Source organism: Corvus moneduloides, chromosome 1 (genome assembly GCF_009650955.1).
Source record: "Corvus moneduloides isolate bCorMon1 chromosome 1, bCorMon1.pri, whole genome shotgun sequence".
NCBI lineage: Eukaryota > Metazoa > Chordata > Aves > Passeriformes > Corvidae > Corvus > Corvus moneduloides.
In genome coordinates, this window is record NC_045476.1 from 261440 (window position 1) to 279474 (window position 18035).

An 18035-nucleotide genomic window follows, 5' to 3' on the forward strand; every position below is an offset into this window, starting at 1 on the left:
CCACCTGGACAAGGTACTCTAGGCCATCAAGACATGACAGGACAAGAGGAAATGGCCTCAAGTTGCACCAAGGGAGGTTTAGGTTTGATACTGGGAATATTTTTTCCCTGAATCAGCTGTCCAGTCCTGGCACAGGCTGCCCAGGACAGTGGCAGGGTCACCATTCCTGGAGGGATTTAAAAGCCATGTGGATGTGGCACCTAGGGACATGGGTTGGTGGTGGTCTTGGCACTGCCGGGGGAATGGTTGGACTGGATGGTCTGAGAGGCCTTTTCCAGCCTCAGGGATTCTGTGATTCTGTGACTATCAGCCAGTCTGGGAAGGCCTGAGGGTTTGGAGCACAATCCACTTCCACATGTCAGGCTGGGGTCCCTGCCACAACTGCATAACTTACAGTCTGTCACTTTAAGTGTTCCCTGGTCCTTTTTACACCCCCTGCTCTGCCCCAGAACATGCCAATCACCCTTCTCTCACCACACAAGGGACACACACAACACATACACACCACCCCAACAGGTGGGGGAACCACATATGTGCAGATGAGCCATCCACAAACCCAAAGGTATTTCTCACATCACCTGGGCCCTGTGTCCTGCAGCTGCCTGCACCCATGCTCGCAGGGATGGCTCTATCACCCAGATCTCAGACATCCCCAGCATGGAGCCTTCTCCCACCCCCTCCCCCCGCCCCGATTTCTTGCACTTGCTTCCCTCCTCCGCCATCAGCTCCCGCAGCAGCGTGTGCGGGCGGGCACAGATCACACCCACAGAGCTGCCAAAGGGCACCTCACGAGCAGTTACTCAACCCAAAACAACCACAGACCAAGCAGCTGGCTGCTGAAAACCAGTGACGTGACCCGGATGTCAGCTCTGTCCATACCAGTGTTCATCCTTGGTTGTCAAAATGCAGAACATGGCAAGTCCCTGCACACACGGCTACGAACCCTGTCAGTGTGACATTGTACACCCTGTGTGTTGCTGCAGCTATTACACACCAGAGCAGCAGGAAAGGTCCAAGTCTGCAGTAGCAGACTGATTTGGAGCCCCCTTCAAACAGCACCGTTCCCTCTGGGGCTGCCAGACCTTCCCCACTTCCCTCCGGGCCCCCAGACCCTCCCCACCCACATGCTGAGCCAGGGGGGTGCCCAGTCCGCAGGCACCGCTCCCCACTGAACAGGCACACGATCCCCATTGTCTCCTGGGGGCAGCTGTAACCATGTGGAAGCACACAGCGAGGCACCACCCACAATCCCGGCAGGGAGGTGAGCACTCGGAGCCCCTTCCCACAGCACCTGGGCCCCGCTGCCAGCTCGCTCAGCAGGGATTGCCTCCAGCAGGAGACACCTCCAGGGACTGATCTCATGTAGCATCAGGGAGTCACAATATACTGGATCAGCTTCACTGCTGGACTGGCTGCACAATTCCAGATGAAAATACACCTGCTCACTCTTCCTGCATCTTCTCTTTGTTATTTCATCACACAGAAGTGACCAGGCTGTCCGTGCTGCAGTTCAGTGCCTTCCCCAGGTGTACCTGACCTCCAAAGCAGAAGCAGTGGGCTCAGGGAACCACTGTCACACCAAGAGCTTCAGCACAGCCCAACAGTATCCTTCGCTCCATGACACAACCACACAAGAGGAGATCAGTCCAGACTGGCCTGGGAAAAGGAGATTCAGGCCAATTCTGTTACTCCCCAGAAGCTTCTGTTGATGGAGACTTCCTGGCATAGGCAGCTGTACTGCAGAAGGTGGAAATTTGGGAGAGCTGGCAATTCTGGGGTGGGCAGAGCCTCTGCCATGCAGAGAAGCAGACAGGGACATAAAGGAGGCACTCTGTAGCTGATGTCCCTTGGTCAGCTGGTCATCCTGGCCACCTTCAGGACCTACAGACCAGACCCCAGCTGTGGCACAGCAGTGGCATGCACCGAGGAGGCAGGATCAACACCCTCCATCACAGAGCTCGGACACCGCAGCTCCCTGTGCCCTGAAGACAGCTTGGAGGGGGTTCAGCCACAGACCCACAGCTCTCAGCACCCTCATGCTGCAGGGTAGCTGGGAGGAGAAAGGGGCTGGCCAGCCAAATTCAACTTCTCACCCCAGATGCTCCCTCCACGGGATGATGCGCAGCAGGTTCATCTACCCTGTGCTCCAGAAGCGCCAGTGCCAGACACATGTGGTCTCCCCACACAGCAACTAATAATTAACCAACTCATTATCCAAGCCATGGTGGAACTCCCTTGGACACTGCAACCCTGGACACTAAACCCAGCCTTGAAACCAGGTCAGAGGCTGTGCAAACACAGCAGAGGCCACACAAACCAAGGCCACTCGTGGCCACCGCTGTGGCCACACAAACGGACCCACCTGAGCCCACACACAGATCAAAGGCAGGCAGAGGCAGCGTGCCTGGGCACAGCTACCCTTCCTGGGCACAGCCACCCCTTCCAGGCCAGGCTGATAAAGCCTCTGCCCCAGCAATGCTGGCAGGATGGGGATTTCTCCAGGTCAAGGACCAGCACAGGCATAGCAGCGTTCCAGTCAGCACTGAGCTAGCACAGGAACCCACTGAAGGACATGATCTTGGAAGGATTATCTCAGTAGAGCTTTAAACACTCTGCAGCAACAACCGAAAGACAATTCTGTGTCTCTCTGGGAAAGGGCACGCTTAGGAACTGCCACCATTGCTTCGTCACCACGCCACAGGCAGCAGCAGCTGGTGTCACTGTGCTCTGAGGTCAGTGCAGACTCTGGAAGATCCAGGCAGTTCAACCTCTCGGCACCTGCTGCTCTTCAGCCCCCACCCGAACACTGTCAAAGACCCAGACCAAACCCTGCTGTGATGGTGGGACAGGGTCTGCTGGAAGGGAAAACCCAGCAGAGTGTGACAGAGGGAGACAGGAACTCACAACCTCCCATCACAGCACTCCGTGGGGATCTACCTCGCCAGCACAAACCTGTTCCCAATGTGCCTGACCTCGGCTCCTCGTGCAACCTCACGAGCGCTGGCAGGTGAACACCGAAGGCACAGGGTTCCCTCTCCCTAAGGCTGCCAGTGACTGCAGTCAGCCACCTCTGCACTCACCGCACACCCTCTGGCCTCGTCCTAGGAACTGAGCCTTCCAGAGTATTGTCCCAACAGCTCCCTCCCTGACACCTTCCAGAACTCTCAAGCTTTTCCAAACTGCGGACACCAGACTGGCCTCAGCATCCAAGGCATCTCTAACCCCACCATGACACCTCTGCCTCTCACCAACACTCCCAGCTCAACGAAGGCAAGTACCAACACGAGGTGATATTTATCATGACCTACCCAACTCTCTACACAAACTTCACCCAATCCATGAGAAAACAGCCCCGTCTTCTCTCAGACGCCTTCCCTCACATGCCCTGCACATCAATACTCCACACAGGAGAGTAAAGGGAGGTACCTTAAAGAACCTCAAAAAGCAGGGCATCTCTCTGGGAGAGGGGACACGGCTGTGATCACAGAATCATGGAATATCTTGAGCTGGAAGAGACCCACAAGGATCATTAAGCCCCACCCCTGGCCCTGCAAAGACACCCCAACAATCCCACCCTGTGCCCGAGAGCATTGTCCAAATGCTCCCTGAGCAATGGCAGCCTTGGGGCCGTGACCATTCCCTGGGGAGCCTGCTCAGTGCCCAACCACCCTCTGGGGGAAGCACTTTTTCCTGAAATCCAACCTAAATCTCCCTGACACAGCTCCATGCTGTTCCCTCAGGTGAGGAATGCTTCCTGAGCCATCAGAGATGCTGTACCCATCACACAGACCCTCTATGCACAGGGACAACTCCAATTCAAAAACAGTCCAGTTTTCCCAAGACCATGCCAATTAGAGAGCCTCTTTGGCATGGCACCAGCCAACACCTGGATACCTAGAAACGCTCTGAACCACTGACCACGATCACCTGGGTCAGTCCAAGCTGGCCGCACTCTGTGTCGACTTTGCTCCCTAATCCTAACGGCTGTTGCCCTCCCTTGCCCATTACACAAGGATCAGCTCTTTACATCTTTTTTGGGTAACAAACCCTAAAATCCCCCATCACCTCTCTGCGTGCTCAACCCCAGCCGAACCCCTCCAGGGCTGGGAGCAGCACTTGGGTGCATCCCCCTGGCTCTTGTGGGTATGTCTGGATGAAGAGTGTGGGGCTGGGTGGGTATCACAGCGTGCTGTAAACAAACCACTCCAGGTTCTGGAAACAGAGAGAGTGCTGGCTTGGCTCTCTGCCGGGACTCCTACATCCAGCTATTCCAAGTGCTGATAACCGCAGCTGCAGCTGCACCCCCCAGGAGGGCAAGTTGGGGCTGCACCAGTAGCTTTCCCAGGGCAAGGTGGGCAGCGCCCACACAGAGCATCAAAGTTTGTGGGATGTCAAGAGGGTGTTTGGAACACCATCGGCCTGCAAGACTGGAATGGGAATGGGGCAGAGACCTCCTGAGCAGCCCCATCGGAGCAGCACTAAGGCTGTGCCCCTCCAGCCCTGGCTCAGAGGCCCACAGCTCCCACTGGAGGAAGCCATGGACCAACATTCCAAGCAGAGAGACGATGGGGAGATGGGGCACAAGAGAGGACAAGCAGCAGCTACTTTGCTGTGCAGACTTCACCACTGCCTCACCTTCACACCTCACTGTCCCCAGGAGGACACAGGTTGGTGGGCACAGGGACTGTGCAGGTACCAGGAGGGTAATGAATGATGTTCTCAGTGCGACAAAACCTGGTGTGAGCTCTGCCACACTGCCGATGGCAGCCTGGAGAGGTCATCCCTGAGCCTCTGCCTCCAGCACGAGCCACGGTGGCAAACGCTGATCCATGCAACAAGCAGTGGTCCTGCATGAGCTGGCTGGTCACTCACTGCTGCAGAGGCCCCAAGCCCCCCACACCACTTCCCACAGAAGCCTCAGTAGGGTATCCCAAAGATGGATCCAAAGGGAGCTCCGACCTGTCTCATGGAGGAGCCAGGTGAGAGGCGAGGACGCCAACCAAGTGCTCAACCTCAGCTGCTTCTCTGGGAATGCGGCCGCTGGGCCGGCTGCTGCTGGCGCAGCTCCCACTGGAAGCGGCAAGCAGGAACAGGCCCCCCGCTGCAGGGGCAGGGCCCGGCCCTCCCTGCCCGCATACACCCACATTCCCCAGCCATGAGCGCAGCCTCCCCTCTCCTGGGAACCTCCCGCCACCCAGCCGGCACCGGCACACAGCCCGGGCTGCCCTGCCAGCACCAGAACCCCCGGAGCGCAGCAGCATCCCAGCCTTTGCCTCGTGGTGCACGGGCAGCCCCTGCACCCACCGGAGCCTCCAGAACCCCTCCCTGGAGCACAGTGAACCTGAAAGACAGAGGGGGCTAGAGGATGGAGCCCCCTGAGCAGCGCTGCTCCTGTGCTGATACCTGTGGCCCAGCCCTCCTGGGGAACGTCTGGGCACAACGCTGTCCTGGACAGCCACTGCCCCAGGAGCAATCAGGTACCTCGCGAGCATGTGGGTTCCCTGGAGAGCCCGCCAGCCCTAAGACATCCCTCTGGCACCTAAGCCAAGCAGAGAACTGCCTCCACGACACCCAGATGCAGAGCAGAGCAATGGAACCCAGCGAGGCCCCCCGGGAGCGGGCGGCGGGGCCTGGCCCAGCCCCCAGCTCCATGCGTTCCATGCCTTAAAAAGCCGTGGATGCTGCTGTCGCCTCCCAGCCTGCCAGGCCACGGGGCTCGCCTGCAGCTCCTTCCACAGGGCTGGGAAGGGGACAGGGCACAGAGGCACAACCAGCACCGCCCCAGCTGAGGCCCCACACAGCCCCAGCGGCATGGAACTCCCCACCAATATCAGAGAGTCAAACACCCGAGAGCTGCTTCAGCTGCCAGTGCCAGCTGAATGCCCAACCCCGTGGGTGTTCTGTCCCTCTGTCCCATCACTGGTAATGCCACACCTGCTTTCTGCAGGCTGCCCCATACCCGATGAGGGTCCCTGTGCTCCCAAACACGTGGCCTCCACTCGGCCCCAGTGGAGGACCTTGCCAGGGATGGCTCTGGCTGAGCATCGCCCAGACGAGGCCTGGCACCAGGGAGCCGCTCACAAGAGGGGTGTGCAGGGCTCCCCAACCCCCTGTGCTGCTTCACACCTCTGCTCTGACAACCGCCCCCAAACAGTCTCACTTGCCTGGGAGCCCACCAACAGCACTCCTCTCCCCATTCCACCGATGTTGTGGGGCAAGGGCAGGGAGGCTCAGCCCACCCTGCCCTTGCTGGGACACCACCAGGGCAAGCAGGACATGCGACACACATGCTTGATTTCCAGGTATGTGGCCAGCAAGGGAACCAGAGCCCAGAGCACATCCTCCCAAGCAGCCACACCACGACTGCTCCAGCACGATGGCAGTGCCCAGGACACTGGAGTATGACACGACTCTGTGAACACTCACAGCAACCTTGCTGCAGCCCAGTGCAAACCCTGCAGAGCACCAGGACAGAAGCCGGTGCAAGTGCACAGGCCAGGACCTCAGCTGGGACAGGCCACAGGCCCCGTGGGCACAGGAGGCTCGTGCCAGCCCAGCACTGCCCCTGTACTTACTTACCCAGAGCCCGCAGAGGACCCCCACCCAGGATGACAGGCTCAACACCGCCATGGGGATCCTTGGGGCACATGCTGCCGGTGCTGCCACGCTCTCGCCTTCGGAAGCGGCTCGTGAGGAGTTTCCAGAGTCCCCCTGTCTGCACGGGGTCGGTGTGCAGCCGGCCCCCGACCCTGGTCAGCTCTGGGTACAGCAGGTCCCGCTTGCTGGGGCAGGTGTGCAGGGAGCTGGCATCACCCTCGCTCTTGGTGCGGAGGCGCGTGGGGCGCAGGAGCCCCCCAGACTCCGACCGCCGCAGCTCGTGGCCCCGGCGCAGGCGGAAACTGAAGCTTTTCCGCAGGGAGCTGAAGTTCTTCCTGGGGCTGGAGCCGCTCCAGCCACTGCCCCCGAAGAGGTTCCAGCGGCGGCTGCCCCACAGGGAGCCCCCCCTGAGGAAGCCGGGGCTCTCGGTGGGGTGCGACGGCCGGGCGGTAGGGAGGAAGGTCATGCTGCTGGGGCGCGGGCGCTGCGCCTCATCGGGGCCGTCGCTCTCGTCCTCGGGGCTCTGCCTGCGGGGCGAGCGCAGCCGGAGCAGGTCCAGGAGGCCGCCGCGGGCGCGGGCGGGGGGCGGCGGCGGCAGCAGCGCCCCAGGCAGCCCGTTCCCCGCCGCGCAGAAGCTCTTGGGCCGCCGGCGCTGCTGCTGCGCGGCGCCGAGCGCGGCCTGGACGGCGGGGACGCCCTGCAAGTCCAGCGACTCGCAGACGCTGACGGCGCGGCGGGGGCTCGGCCGCGGGGCGCCCCGGCCCGGCCCGGCCCAGCGCCAGCCTTCGGCCATGGTCAGCGGCGGGGCTGCCCCATGGCCCCACGCCCGCCGCTCTCCGCCGCCGGCGCGGGGCTCCCACGACGCGCCCGCATGTCCGGGCCGTGCTCGGCGCCGCCACCGCGGGGCTGGGCCGGCCCGCCCCGGAACGGGCCGGGGCCGCCATGGGGATGGGGCGGAGGCCGCGGCCGCCCCGCCCGCCGCGCCCTCCGCGGGCACCGACGGCACCGAGTCCGGGGCACGGGCAGCGGCGGCGGCGCCGTCCCGGAGCGGTGCGGGGCTACGGCCCTGGGGCAGAGCAGGACCGGTCCCTGTTACCACTCGGCCGCGCTCAGCGCCAACGGCGGAGCCCGCACCAGGGAGCGGCGGCGCTGCCCGGCCGCCCGGACCCCGCCGTGGCACTCACCGGGACCAGAACCTGCCCGAGCCCCGCCGGGGCGGCGCCGAGCGCCGGGACCGGAACCTGCCCGGGCCCCGCCGGGGCGTTCACCGGGACCAGAACCGGCCCGGACCCTGCCAGGTACCGACCGCCGGGCAGGGCCGGCAGTGGGGACCGTGGCGCGGGGCGGGGTCGGCCGCGCCCGCCAGGGGGCGCTGCGCCCCCGCTGGCCGCTGCTGCCCGCGGCACCGGCACCGGGACCCCGCCCGCCACCGGCAAACGTGCACGCGCACCCTCCGCCGGCCCGGCTCGACCCGCCCCTTGCGGCATCCTCGCGCCCCCCGCTGCCCTCCCCGGCCGCAGTCCCGCCGCACATCCCTCAGCCCGGCCCGGAGCTTCCCCTCTCCTGCCGGGACCCCCCGCTCTGGGCGCCCAGACCCCCCAGCCCCGGCCGCACCGGCCCTGCACTCAGATCCAGCTGCTGCCTTCTGCCTTCTCACCTTTCCCAAACCTGTGATGGGGCAGCGAACCCCTCAGCAGTTGCGTGACGCTCAACAGCCGCCCTGTGCTCAGGGACACCTGGGAACCGTCAGTTCCAGGGGCCCGGGCAGTCCGGAGCACCCACACCCTGGAGCACAGACCCCCAGGAGCGCTGACTTCCAGAGCCCTCCCGAGCCCGAAGCACAGGGCACCAGGTTAAGTGTGACCACCTCAGCCAGAGCTTCACTCCTGTCTCGTTCCAGGGCAGTCATTTCCTTTGACCAAACCCACCATCACTCACCTGTGACCCTCCTTCCTGGCCACTGGAGTCCTGACTGTGGTACCTCCTCCACCTCTTCCCCAGCACCCCCCCACTGCTGCCCGCAGTCCCTGTCTCCAGCATCACCCCAGGGCTCTCCTCCTCCTCCTTCTCCTCTTCCTTCTCCTCTTCTTTTTTCCTCCACACCTTTTCCCTCTCCCTGGCTTCCCTCCTTCACATTGCAAGTATGATCTGTGCTCCCTCTGGGGAGGAAAAAAAAAGATGTCTGACTCCCCCTTAAACTATTTTTACCTTTCTGAAAGCCCTGTCTGCTGAGCCAGCCCAGGTCTTCTCCTGCTTCTCCAGGCCTCTCCAGGGAACACCTAAACATCAGCACCTCCCTTTCCCCCTCCTTATACAGAAGTCTTTGACTCCACTGCCTTGACTCTTTCAAAATCCCATCACCTTCTTGGACTTTGCCTTCTCTTTGACCCCTCATCCTCCTCCTCAACAGGCCTCATCCTATCTCTCCAGTTTTCTGGATGCACCCAGGCCTCGGACACAGCCAAACCCCACCTAGAGCTCTTCCCCTCCCTACAGCACAGCCAGCGCCTCGGCCAAGTCCCTTCCTGTCCCTTCTCCTTCCTCTCCTAAGCCCACAGGTCCCACCATCCACCTCCCCTCCCATCCCCGTCAGTACCACAGACCCCCATCACGGCGTGCAGGAGCAGAGGTCCCACCCAGAGCCTCTCCTGGGGCTTCACGTCCTGCTCCTCCCTCAGGTGTTCGCACCTGTCAGCACCAGCCCTACCCCGGCAGTTCCCCTCCCCGGTACCCGCTGCCGAATGCCCCGAGCAGTAGCTCAGAGCCGCCACTCCCACGCTGTGGCCATGCCCTGTGGGCAGACAATGGACACATCCCACTCCCCTCCCTCCCAAGCCAACGGGCACCTGTGCCCGGGACTGAGCAGAAGGTGCCTGACAAGCCGCCAGAGCTGCAGTTCTGCCATCTGTGCCAAGGTCACAGGAACATGCGAACTGCCAGACTGGATCTGACCTGCATGCACAGCATCTGCCATCCCGTCTCCCAGAGCAGCCGCACTGCAGCGAGAACAAGGAATTCTGCAGGAAGCAATTACAAGGGAATGTCTTCCAAAGTGCTGAACACCAGACAGGGCTGGCTGCGGGGACCAGGCTGTCCGAGCCAACCTGTCAAGGGTACCTCAGGCACAGGTACCGGGCTCTGGGCAGGGAACCAGGTCAGGACCCTCACAAGCTCCTTTCCACCATGCCTGGCACAGCTCCATGCTCCCAGGGATGGAAAGTTCTTCCTGTAGGGAGATGGGACCGTCTATATCCATCTCCTTCCCAACCCTGGGTTTAACACATACTCCAACAGCACCAGATGGTTCCTCTTCCACATGAGTCTCAGCTTTTTAAAATGTTCTGGCAGGTTCTGGCTGTGAGGTGTCTCTGAATCACAGACTGTCTGCTGGAGAGATGATGCACCTTGTGCTGCTTGCTGAGGCAGGACCAGACATGCTGGATCCCCCTGACAGGGTCTGTCTGACCCATCCCTTCGACCTCCCCAAGCCCCCTCCAGCACTATGACCTCCTCAAGCCCCCTGCAGCCTGTGACCTCCTTTCTGCTCCAGCTCTTCCTCCTCCTGTGACCTCATCCAAATTCTGATTAAATCTACTGAGAAACATGGAGAGTTCCCCTTAGCTGACAACATCCCTTCCCTGTCCCACCAGGGATCATATTTTTAAAGCTATTTGTGTTTCTAAAGCATTCCCTCAATTCTCTGCAGTTTGTCTCCACCTTTCTTAAACACAGAGCCAGAACCTGTGCACAACACTCAGCTGGAACCTCCAGCAGCCCAAGAAATACAGGTACAACACCTGTCCTCCTGCATCCCAGTAAGATACTGGTCTACACCACAGAAACAGCATAACACTGTTCTTACCTAATTAGGCTGTTTCGTGGCAAAGGTTTGCAAACGCTGTGTGCACTGGTATGTATATTGACATGATCCCCTTGACGTTATTCCTACAGGAAGAATGAAAGACGTCTAATATAGGCTAAAATGGAGCCTTAGATTCAAGTCCTGGGGTTGAGGGCTGCAGGGCACCTGCACACAGGTTGGGAACCTATACCCCAGGATGGGCTCAAACCCCGCAACACACGGGCTCCAGCTGCCTGAGCCCTCCACCGATGGAGGAACTGAGAATGAGACTAGAAACCACCAGGGTCTGAGGACAGCCATCACTGAAACTCCCCACATGCCTTTAATGTGTCTCGTCTCTGGCAGTTTACACCATAACCATAGTGGGTTGGACTGGAGCTGTGTCTGTCTAGTGCAGGTGACAGGTGACAGCTCACCTGCTCACAAGCTGCTGGCGGGCAGCAGCTTGGCCTGAGTTCCCAGGGCTATGCGGGGCTGCAGAAGCATCTCCGAGAGCTGGGCAGTAACAGGGACATTGGGCTTTGGCAATCTGACCCAGAGCAGGTGCCTGGGGACAGAAGCAAGTTGGTCCCTTACCAGCACTTCTTTGAGTCACATGCATGGTGCAAACATTATGGCAATGAACATGTGGCTGAAATTAATATAATCCATAAGAGGCTTAACAACAGCTGCATGGGAAGAGTCCGAGAGCCAGGGAACATTCCAGTGCTGGTTGGCCCTGGTGTGAAATTCAGGGTGGAGACCTGAAAAGGAAAAGGAGTCTAAACCATGGTCAAATGCTCCACTGTGCTCCCCAGACCCCATGACACTGGTATCACTGCTCCCCCAGACCCACCAGCACTGGTATCCCTGTGTTCCCCCAGACCCAAATAGTATTGTTGCTCCAGAGAACTGCAGATAGGGTGACTTTGTTGCCAGGGAGATGCCCAGCTGGGAGGATGGGATACCTGCACTCACCATCCCCCGTGGGTTCAAAGGCACTGTCACTCTGCAGAGGTGCCTGAGTCCGGGGGCCCCCCTGCAGCCCCACACGTCCAGCATGGATGAGGGACCAGCACTGCCTCGGCAGCTGGGGGAGGGATGAGGTTCCTAGCATGGATGGCCCCAATGGCTTCCAGTGCCCGCACAGAGGGCAGGTACCAGCAGGAGACCAGGAGCACGTGGAGACAGCAGCCAGCTCCAGGCCCGGTGTGCTACCAGGGCTGCCCGAGGCCAACAGCCCTGCACAGACCGTGCTAGCGGTGGAACTGTGGGCACCACTGCCAGGGACAAAGCCAGGACAGGGTGCAGGACAGGTGACAACACTGCACCTGTGCCAGGCTGCAGGGCACCCAGGGCCCTGGCACACACTGTCCAGCTGGAGCAGCAGAGCAGGAGGGTTCTGTGCAGTGCCAGGGATGGCAGACAAACCCCCCCGCAGCTGCAGGAGGACCCCAAGCGCTGTGTCATGACCATGCTGGAGCTACCGGGCTCCGCAAACCAGCTCCAGCCAGCTCGGCCATGCACCAGGAATACTGATGAGGCTCTGCCAAAGCAGAGCGTCCGGGGGCGCAGGCTCGGTGGCCCGGCCGTGGGGTGCAGCGCCGCAGCCCCCGCAGCCCCACGTCACAGCCCACGCTGCCAGCGCGTCAGCAGCACCGTCACTCGGAGGCGGTGGCGGGGGCCAGGCCCTGCCTGCTGGCCCCACGGGGCCGGGACAGAGCCAGAGACATCCTTGGCCCAAACAGGAGGAGGGAGGAGGAGACACAGGCGTCCCCTGACCCTGAGCAGGGTGATACATTCACGCTGAGTCCTGCCACAGGCTCAGCATCCACCACAGCACCACTGCACACCACACAGCACCACCGTGGTAACCCTTTCCGGCCACCCCAAGCACCCCAAAACCTCTTCCAGTCACCCCAACCACCCTGAGCCCAAGAGACAATGTCCTCCTGCACTCCACTGACAAACACCCGCCCACCCCACAGCACCTGCACATCCCCAGGGTCTCAGGATGGAGAGGTGAGGCACTGCTCCAGGTCCAAGTTCTGGCACAGCCTCTCACTGCTAGCTGGACCCTCATGCCCTGCCCTGCCCTGTCTCCGTGCCTGTGCAGCACAGAGCCCTGGGTTTAACACTTGACAGGCTGACTGACTTTCCAAAGCCTCTTGCCATGAGAGGTGCCTCAGCGCAGGTTGTTCCCTACAGTTTCCATGGAGAGGAGGAACAGGCCCAGCCAGCAGAGAGTTAACACCAGCTGGGAAGTAAGTAACAGTCACAGGAGAGCCCGACTCCAGCACCAGCTCCCTCCCTCCTCCCACACTGCCCACCCCCAGCTCAGGTCCTGCCACAAACCTCGAGCTGCTGATGAGGAAATTGCCACCTTCTCCCCCCACCCAGGATGCAGCGCTGAAGCAAACGCCTCCCTCCCACACATGCAAGGTCATGCCCATGTCACCCTAACAGGGCATGGCCATGCTCTTGTCCACCAAGGAGAGAATCTGAGCACCAAACTGCTGCCAGCCCTTCGAAGATGGCATCCTGCCATGGACCCTGTGGGGGTGGCCACGCTGCAGATCCTGCGCCCACATGCTGCAAGTCAGACGTAGGGATGACAGATGTAAGGGATGACAGATGCAGGGATGATGCTTCCTAATCGGGTCCAGACCCTGGTGCCTCAGGGAACCCCGGAAGACAACGCTTTGGGATGTTACCTACAGGGTGTAATACAAGATCAAGGCAGCAGCAATCACTTCCGCTCCTTAATCCACCTCCGGGCACTTCTGTGCGCAGAGACGCCCATACCAGTATCCTGACTAAACCTGCAGGTAGTCTGGTACCTGCACTCCAGGGCATGAGCAGCCCCGCCATGCTGCCAGCCATGCACTGGGCTGTCCCCAGGCACTAGGCTGCTTCCAGGTACAGAGATGTTCCCATGGAACAGGGCTGTCTCCAGGCACCAGAACGTTCCCAATTCCCAAGCTCCCCACTGGTGATGCAGGTATGAGCAGCATCAGCATGATTAGGCCAGACATTGTGAAAACTCCTTGGGATTTTGAAATCCAAAGACAAAAGGCCATGTGAAAATTTAGTTAGAGGACTAAAGAAGACCTCCTCAGGTTCTCCAGCCTCACTTTAAAATCTCTCCCATAACCATCACTTAAACAGTGAAAATCCTCCAGTTTATTTCAAAAGCAGCAAACAAAAGAAGAAATGGCAACAGAGTGAAACTAAAAAGTGAACGGTGCAGCAATGGGACTCAGAGGACGTGAAAATCCACATGGAGATCAGGAGGAGAATATGGCAGGAGATGGAGGAGGCTGGAAAATCCTTCCAGCCTTGACAGAAAGGCAGAGACCCCACAGCAGCCTGCAAAGGATGGTCACAGAGCTGTCCTTTAGCTGGACCATGGAGCTCCTTCAGACATGACCGCACTGTGATGACGTTCATACGCCCAGCGGGTACAGGACATTTCTGCGCCCGCAAGCAAAGCCCCCACCCATCCCAGCAGCAGATGGAGACTGGGCCTCCAAGCCAGGTCTGTGCCAACCGGACAGACCACCCATCCTCACGTTCTTCTGGCTCTGCGCATGCAGCATCGCAGACACCAATGACACAAGAATTTTGGGAAGAGCCAACCCCAGCAAAAGGTAGGACTGGAGTGGCATCAAGCTCCACAGGAAGGGGAGCAGCTCAGAATCCCAAAGGGATGTTCCCAACAGTGCTTCTCAAAGCTCTCCAAAACCACTCCTCCCTCCCTGGGAAACATGCAAAACAATTAAAGCCATGGAAAGATCCTGTCCTTCCGCCCTGTTCCCAAAGGCACCTGCTCAGGAACAATGAGCAGGCAAAGGAAGTATTTTCAAAACACAAACTAAAAAGCTACTGAGGCTGGCAACAACACGGGATGCTCATGGGGGCCTGAGCACTCCAACAAATGCCATGTTACTGCTGCTCCCACCTCGTCATCTTCTGAGGCGAGCATGGTGACTAACAGCATCTGCACACACAGGCAGAGATTGTTTTGCTGCAAACAACAAGAGCCAGTTGTGAGAATAGTGTTAGTAATACCCCTGTATCCCACCTGGAGCAGGGGGACTGCAGTGCTCCAGCCCCCAACAACCTTCTCCAGCTCCCTCGTGGTGGACAGGCTCCAGACCCTGTGATGGAGCTTCGATTCTCACACGCAATGGATTTAGAGAACGAAATATCACCCTTGGGATGGTTAAGAAGTAGATGTCACCTGGCACACGAAACTCAGCTTCACAACAAACACTGTAGGTGAGACTATCCATTTCAATGAACCCACTCATACCTCAGGCGCTGCCCCCAAGTCCTGGGGAGAGCCGGAGGTAGCCCCAGCCCAAGGCATGCTGAGCCAAAGACCCTGCTCCAGGCTGGCCAAGGGTTTGGTGTCTCCTGCTCCTGCTCCCACTTCGGCACGAGAGTCCCAGCTCTGATCCCTGGAGCAGCCCCTGCTGGAAGCAGCTCCCCACGTCATCCATCTCCATCAGTGCTCACCTTTACAGACCCCAGTGGCCTGAGGAGCCTACCTGTGTCTAACCCAGGCATTTTGGGTTCCTCCCCAAGGCCTCTGCAGAGAGGCCAACCACCAACCACAGACAGTAGAAAAACCCAGAAACTGAAAGCCACAAGCCGCAGCCAGAAGGTGGGATGGAGGGTGCAGGTCTTGCACCTGGTTCTCTGTTCCCACCGTCCCCCAAGGTTCCCCTGCTGCAGCCACAGACACCTCAACCTGCACAGGCTCATCCTCCCAACAGGAATAGGTACCACGTTTCACCCCAGGGCCCCAGGAGGGACAGTCCCTGCGTCATTCTGCCCGGCTCACACCCTTGGCCTCACCAACCCTCACCTTGTGTCTCTCCGCCAACGCCGAGGCCCAGCAGGGCCCAAGGGGTCCCAGCTGCCTGACCAAGTCCTGGCAGGGCCCAAGGGGTCCCAGCTGCCTGACTGAGTCACAGTGGGGCCCCTGACTGACCTGACCAGAGAGAGCAACAAGGGAGACCTCAACTTCCCCCAGCACCAACACCAACTTCCCGTGTGGTCGGGGCAGAAGGGGATGGCTTTGAGTGCCTCGCACCACCTTGGATTTGGAAGGGAGAACCATTCTTGATGATTTTTCCAGGACCCAATACAGACACTAAATGCTCACAGGAGAGGATGGATCCCCAGGAATCTCCCCAAACCTGTCTCAGCCCAGTTTGTATTCATAACTACACACTGAGGGCCCCAGTTCTTACTCCACTTCACACATCTCATGTTGACCATTGACTCTTCCAGTTTCTTCCTGAGGTCACTCTGGACTAACCTAAATACCATAAAGAAGCCTCAAGGTATTATTTAATCACTAACACCTTTCACTAATCCCACTGCTTGGGAGCTGTTCTCAGTGTCATGGAAAGTAGATCCCATCAAACTACGTCACTCAGCACCCACTTCCCTCCTTTAATTCTCCACTAATTCTGATTATGTCAGGCACTCCGCTGCTCTCTCAGGGATCGATATCAGCCTAACTGCATCCTAAATACCTGAGTCATCCACGGATCCTGCTGAAGGCTGGCACAGCATCAGCCCACTCCAACCTCACTCATCTTCTCACAGCCAGCTCGCAGGGCGCTCTGCAGACAGCTCTGGGTGCCAGCTGCCCAAAGCTGGGAATCTGAAAGCACCTGACTTTGGCAGCTGCTGTTCAGGACTGACCAACCATTCCAGGGAAGAATTTCACCTCTCCAAGCAGGGATGGAGATGCTTACACTGCATAGCTCCCCACACTCCATGTTTCAGACAATACAGTCAAACATCACAGCTAAAAACATCCCCGTTCCCAATAAACCTCCCAATTCCCAGCAGGCACTGACCAGCTGGATGCCAATGGCCACTTGTGTACCACCTCTTTTGCTCACTTCCACTCTTGATCTGTGTTCTGTAACACCAACTCTTCCTCTGTTTAGGATCAATTCTGTGCCAGTCCTGCTGTTCGGATGTGCCAGCCGCTCCGTGTGCCAGGCTGGCTGTTGGCACAGCTTCCCTCATTAACAGGGCCTTTGCGTGATTTGGGCACAAACGTGACATTCTTTGGAACTACTGCATTTGCTATTTGTGTTCTCTCTCCCAAGTCCTGCAGCTCATAATTTTATTGGTTTTTTGGCTCTAGCAACACCAACCTCCAAAACCAAACGGCAAAGGGTGAGTATCACCCAAACACTTTGCCCAGGAACAGCATCGCTGCTCCAGATTTGCAGGGCATTATGGGGGCTGTGAGGGACAGGGAACATTCTCCCCTCCTTCTCCATCCACAGGCAATCCGGTACCAAGGAAAGGGCTGGCATGGCTCCCAAGTACAGGGTGTGTGACAGGCACACGGAGAACAATACAAAGCAAGGAAACCCTGTCAGCTCAAAGCATTACTCAAGGTGGCAGAAACAAAGAGAAAGAGTCGCAAAAGGACCTTAAAATACCAAGTGTCCAGCTGCCAGAACAGCAGGTGACTGATGAGAAGCGGAATCATCAGAAACAAGCAATTCTGATTTTACATCTGCAAAAACAAACTGCAAGTTCTCACTACTCAGATGAAATCCTGGGGTAATTCTCAACAACTCTAAGAAAACAGTTCCCAGAGAAGCTGTGGCTACCCCATCCCTGGAAGTGTTCAAGGCCAGGTTGGATGGCGCTTGGAGCAACCTGGTCTAGTGGAAGGTGTCCCTGCCCACAGCAGGGGGGGTGCAACTGGATGCACTTCAAGGTCCCTCCAAACCCAAACCATTCCATGATTCCATGATTCGGTGAACATCACTCCGCTGCTCAGCAGCAATCGAAGAGCAAAGAGGGTGTCAGCCATTACTAGGTAAAGAATGGAGAACAAGACAGGGAATATCCCAACGCTCTTGTCCTCACCCACAGGCTTCACCCTCTCCAGCGCTTCTGACCTGGGTCTCAAAAATAAATGGAAGGGAACTCCTAAAGGTACTAAGAGGGGCAGGAGATGACTGACAGGATAGAACAGCTACTGTACAGGCAGCCTGGAAAGGAAGATGGCAGAGGGGGTGTGAAGTTTTCCATGCTGGGAGAAGAAAGGAGAAGGCCACTAGGGAACAATTTGTCCCCTGTTTCTTCCAAAGCAGAAACTTGGGGACATCACATCCAATTAGGCAGGTCCAAAACAGGAGATTTTTTCACATAAAGCATCAGTGTGAAATGTCTCATCAGGGCTGCAGCGGCACTCAGCGAACACGCACTCAGAGGACTATTGGCCAAACCCAAGGACAAAAGCTCCATGTGAGGCTACAGAAACATGAGACGCAGCTTTGGGCTCGGGAATGGCTTCCTGGGAGCAGGAAGGGCACAGCCAGCCCACGCACAGTGGGGCAGCAGCATAGGGCGGGCAGGGAGCAAAGGAGCCCCTGGAGCCCCTTTGGCAGCAGCACAAGGAGGGGCCCCTTGCCCCCCTCTCCCCACGCCCCCCGGTGCGCACGCCGAGCCGCTGGCAGCGCCATGGCTGGGGCTGTCACACCGTCCCCGCGGCGCCGAGGCCCAGGGCTGCCAAACCCACATTCCCACCAACATTTTCCATGCTCGC

At 58.9% G+C, this 18035-nt stretch overlaps 1 protein-coding gene across 4 annotated transcripts in view; it reads right to left on the reverse strand.

Annotated features, from left to right (window-relative positions):
- AGAP3 (ArfGAP with GTPase domain, ankyrin repeat and PH domain 3) overlaps window positions 1–18035 on the reverse strand; it is a 110565-nt gene that overhangs the window by 74019 nt on the left and 18511 nt on the right. The window contains exon 1 of one of the 4 annotated variants that reach the window (XM_032126386.1): window positions 8536–8899. The exons of 2 other annotated variants lie outside the window; for them this stretch is intronic. In XM_032126386.1, the coding sequence (XP_031982277.1) occupies window positions 8536–8884 (349 nt within the window). In that variant the 5' untranslated portion in view covers window positions 8885–8899. Of the gene's footprint in view, window positions 1–6579; window positions 7406–8535; window positions 8900–18035 lie in introns of those variants that run through there. One more of the 4 variants, XM_032126312.1, reaches the window with a different exon arrangement.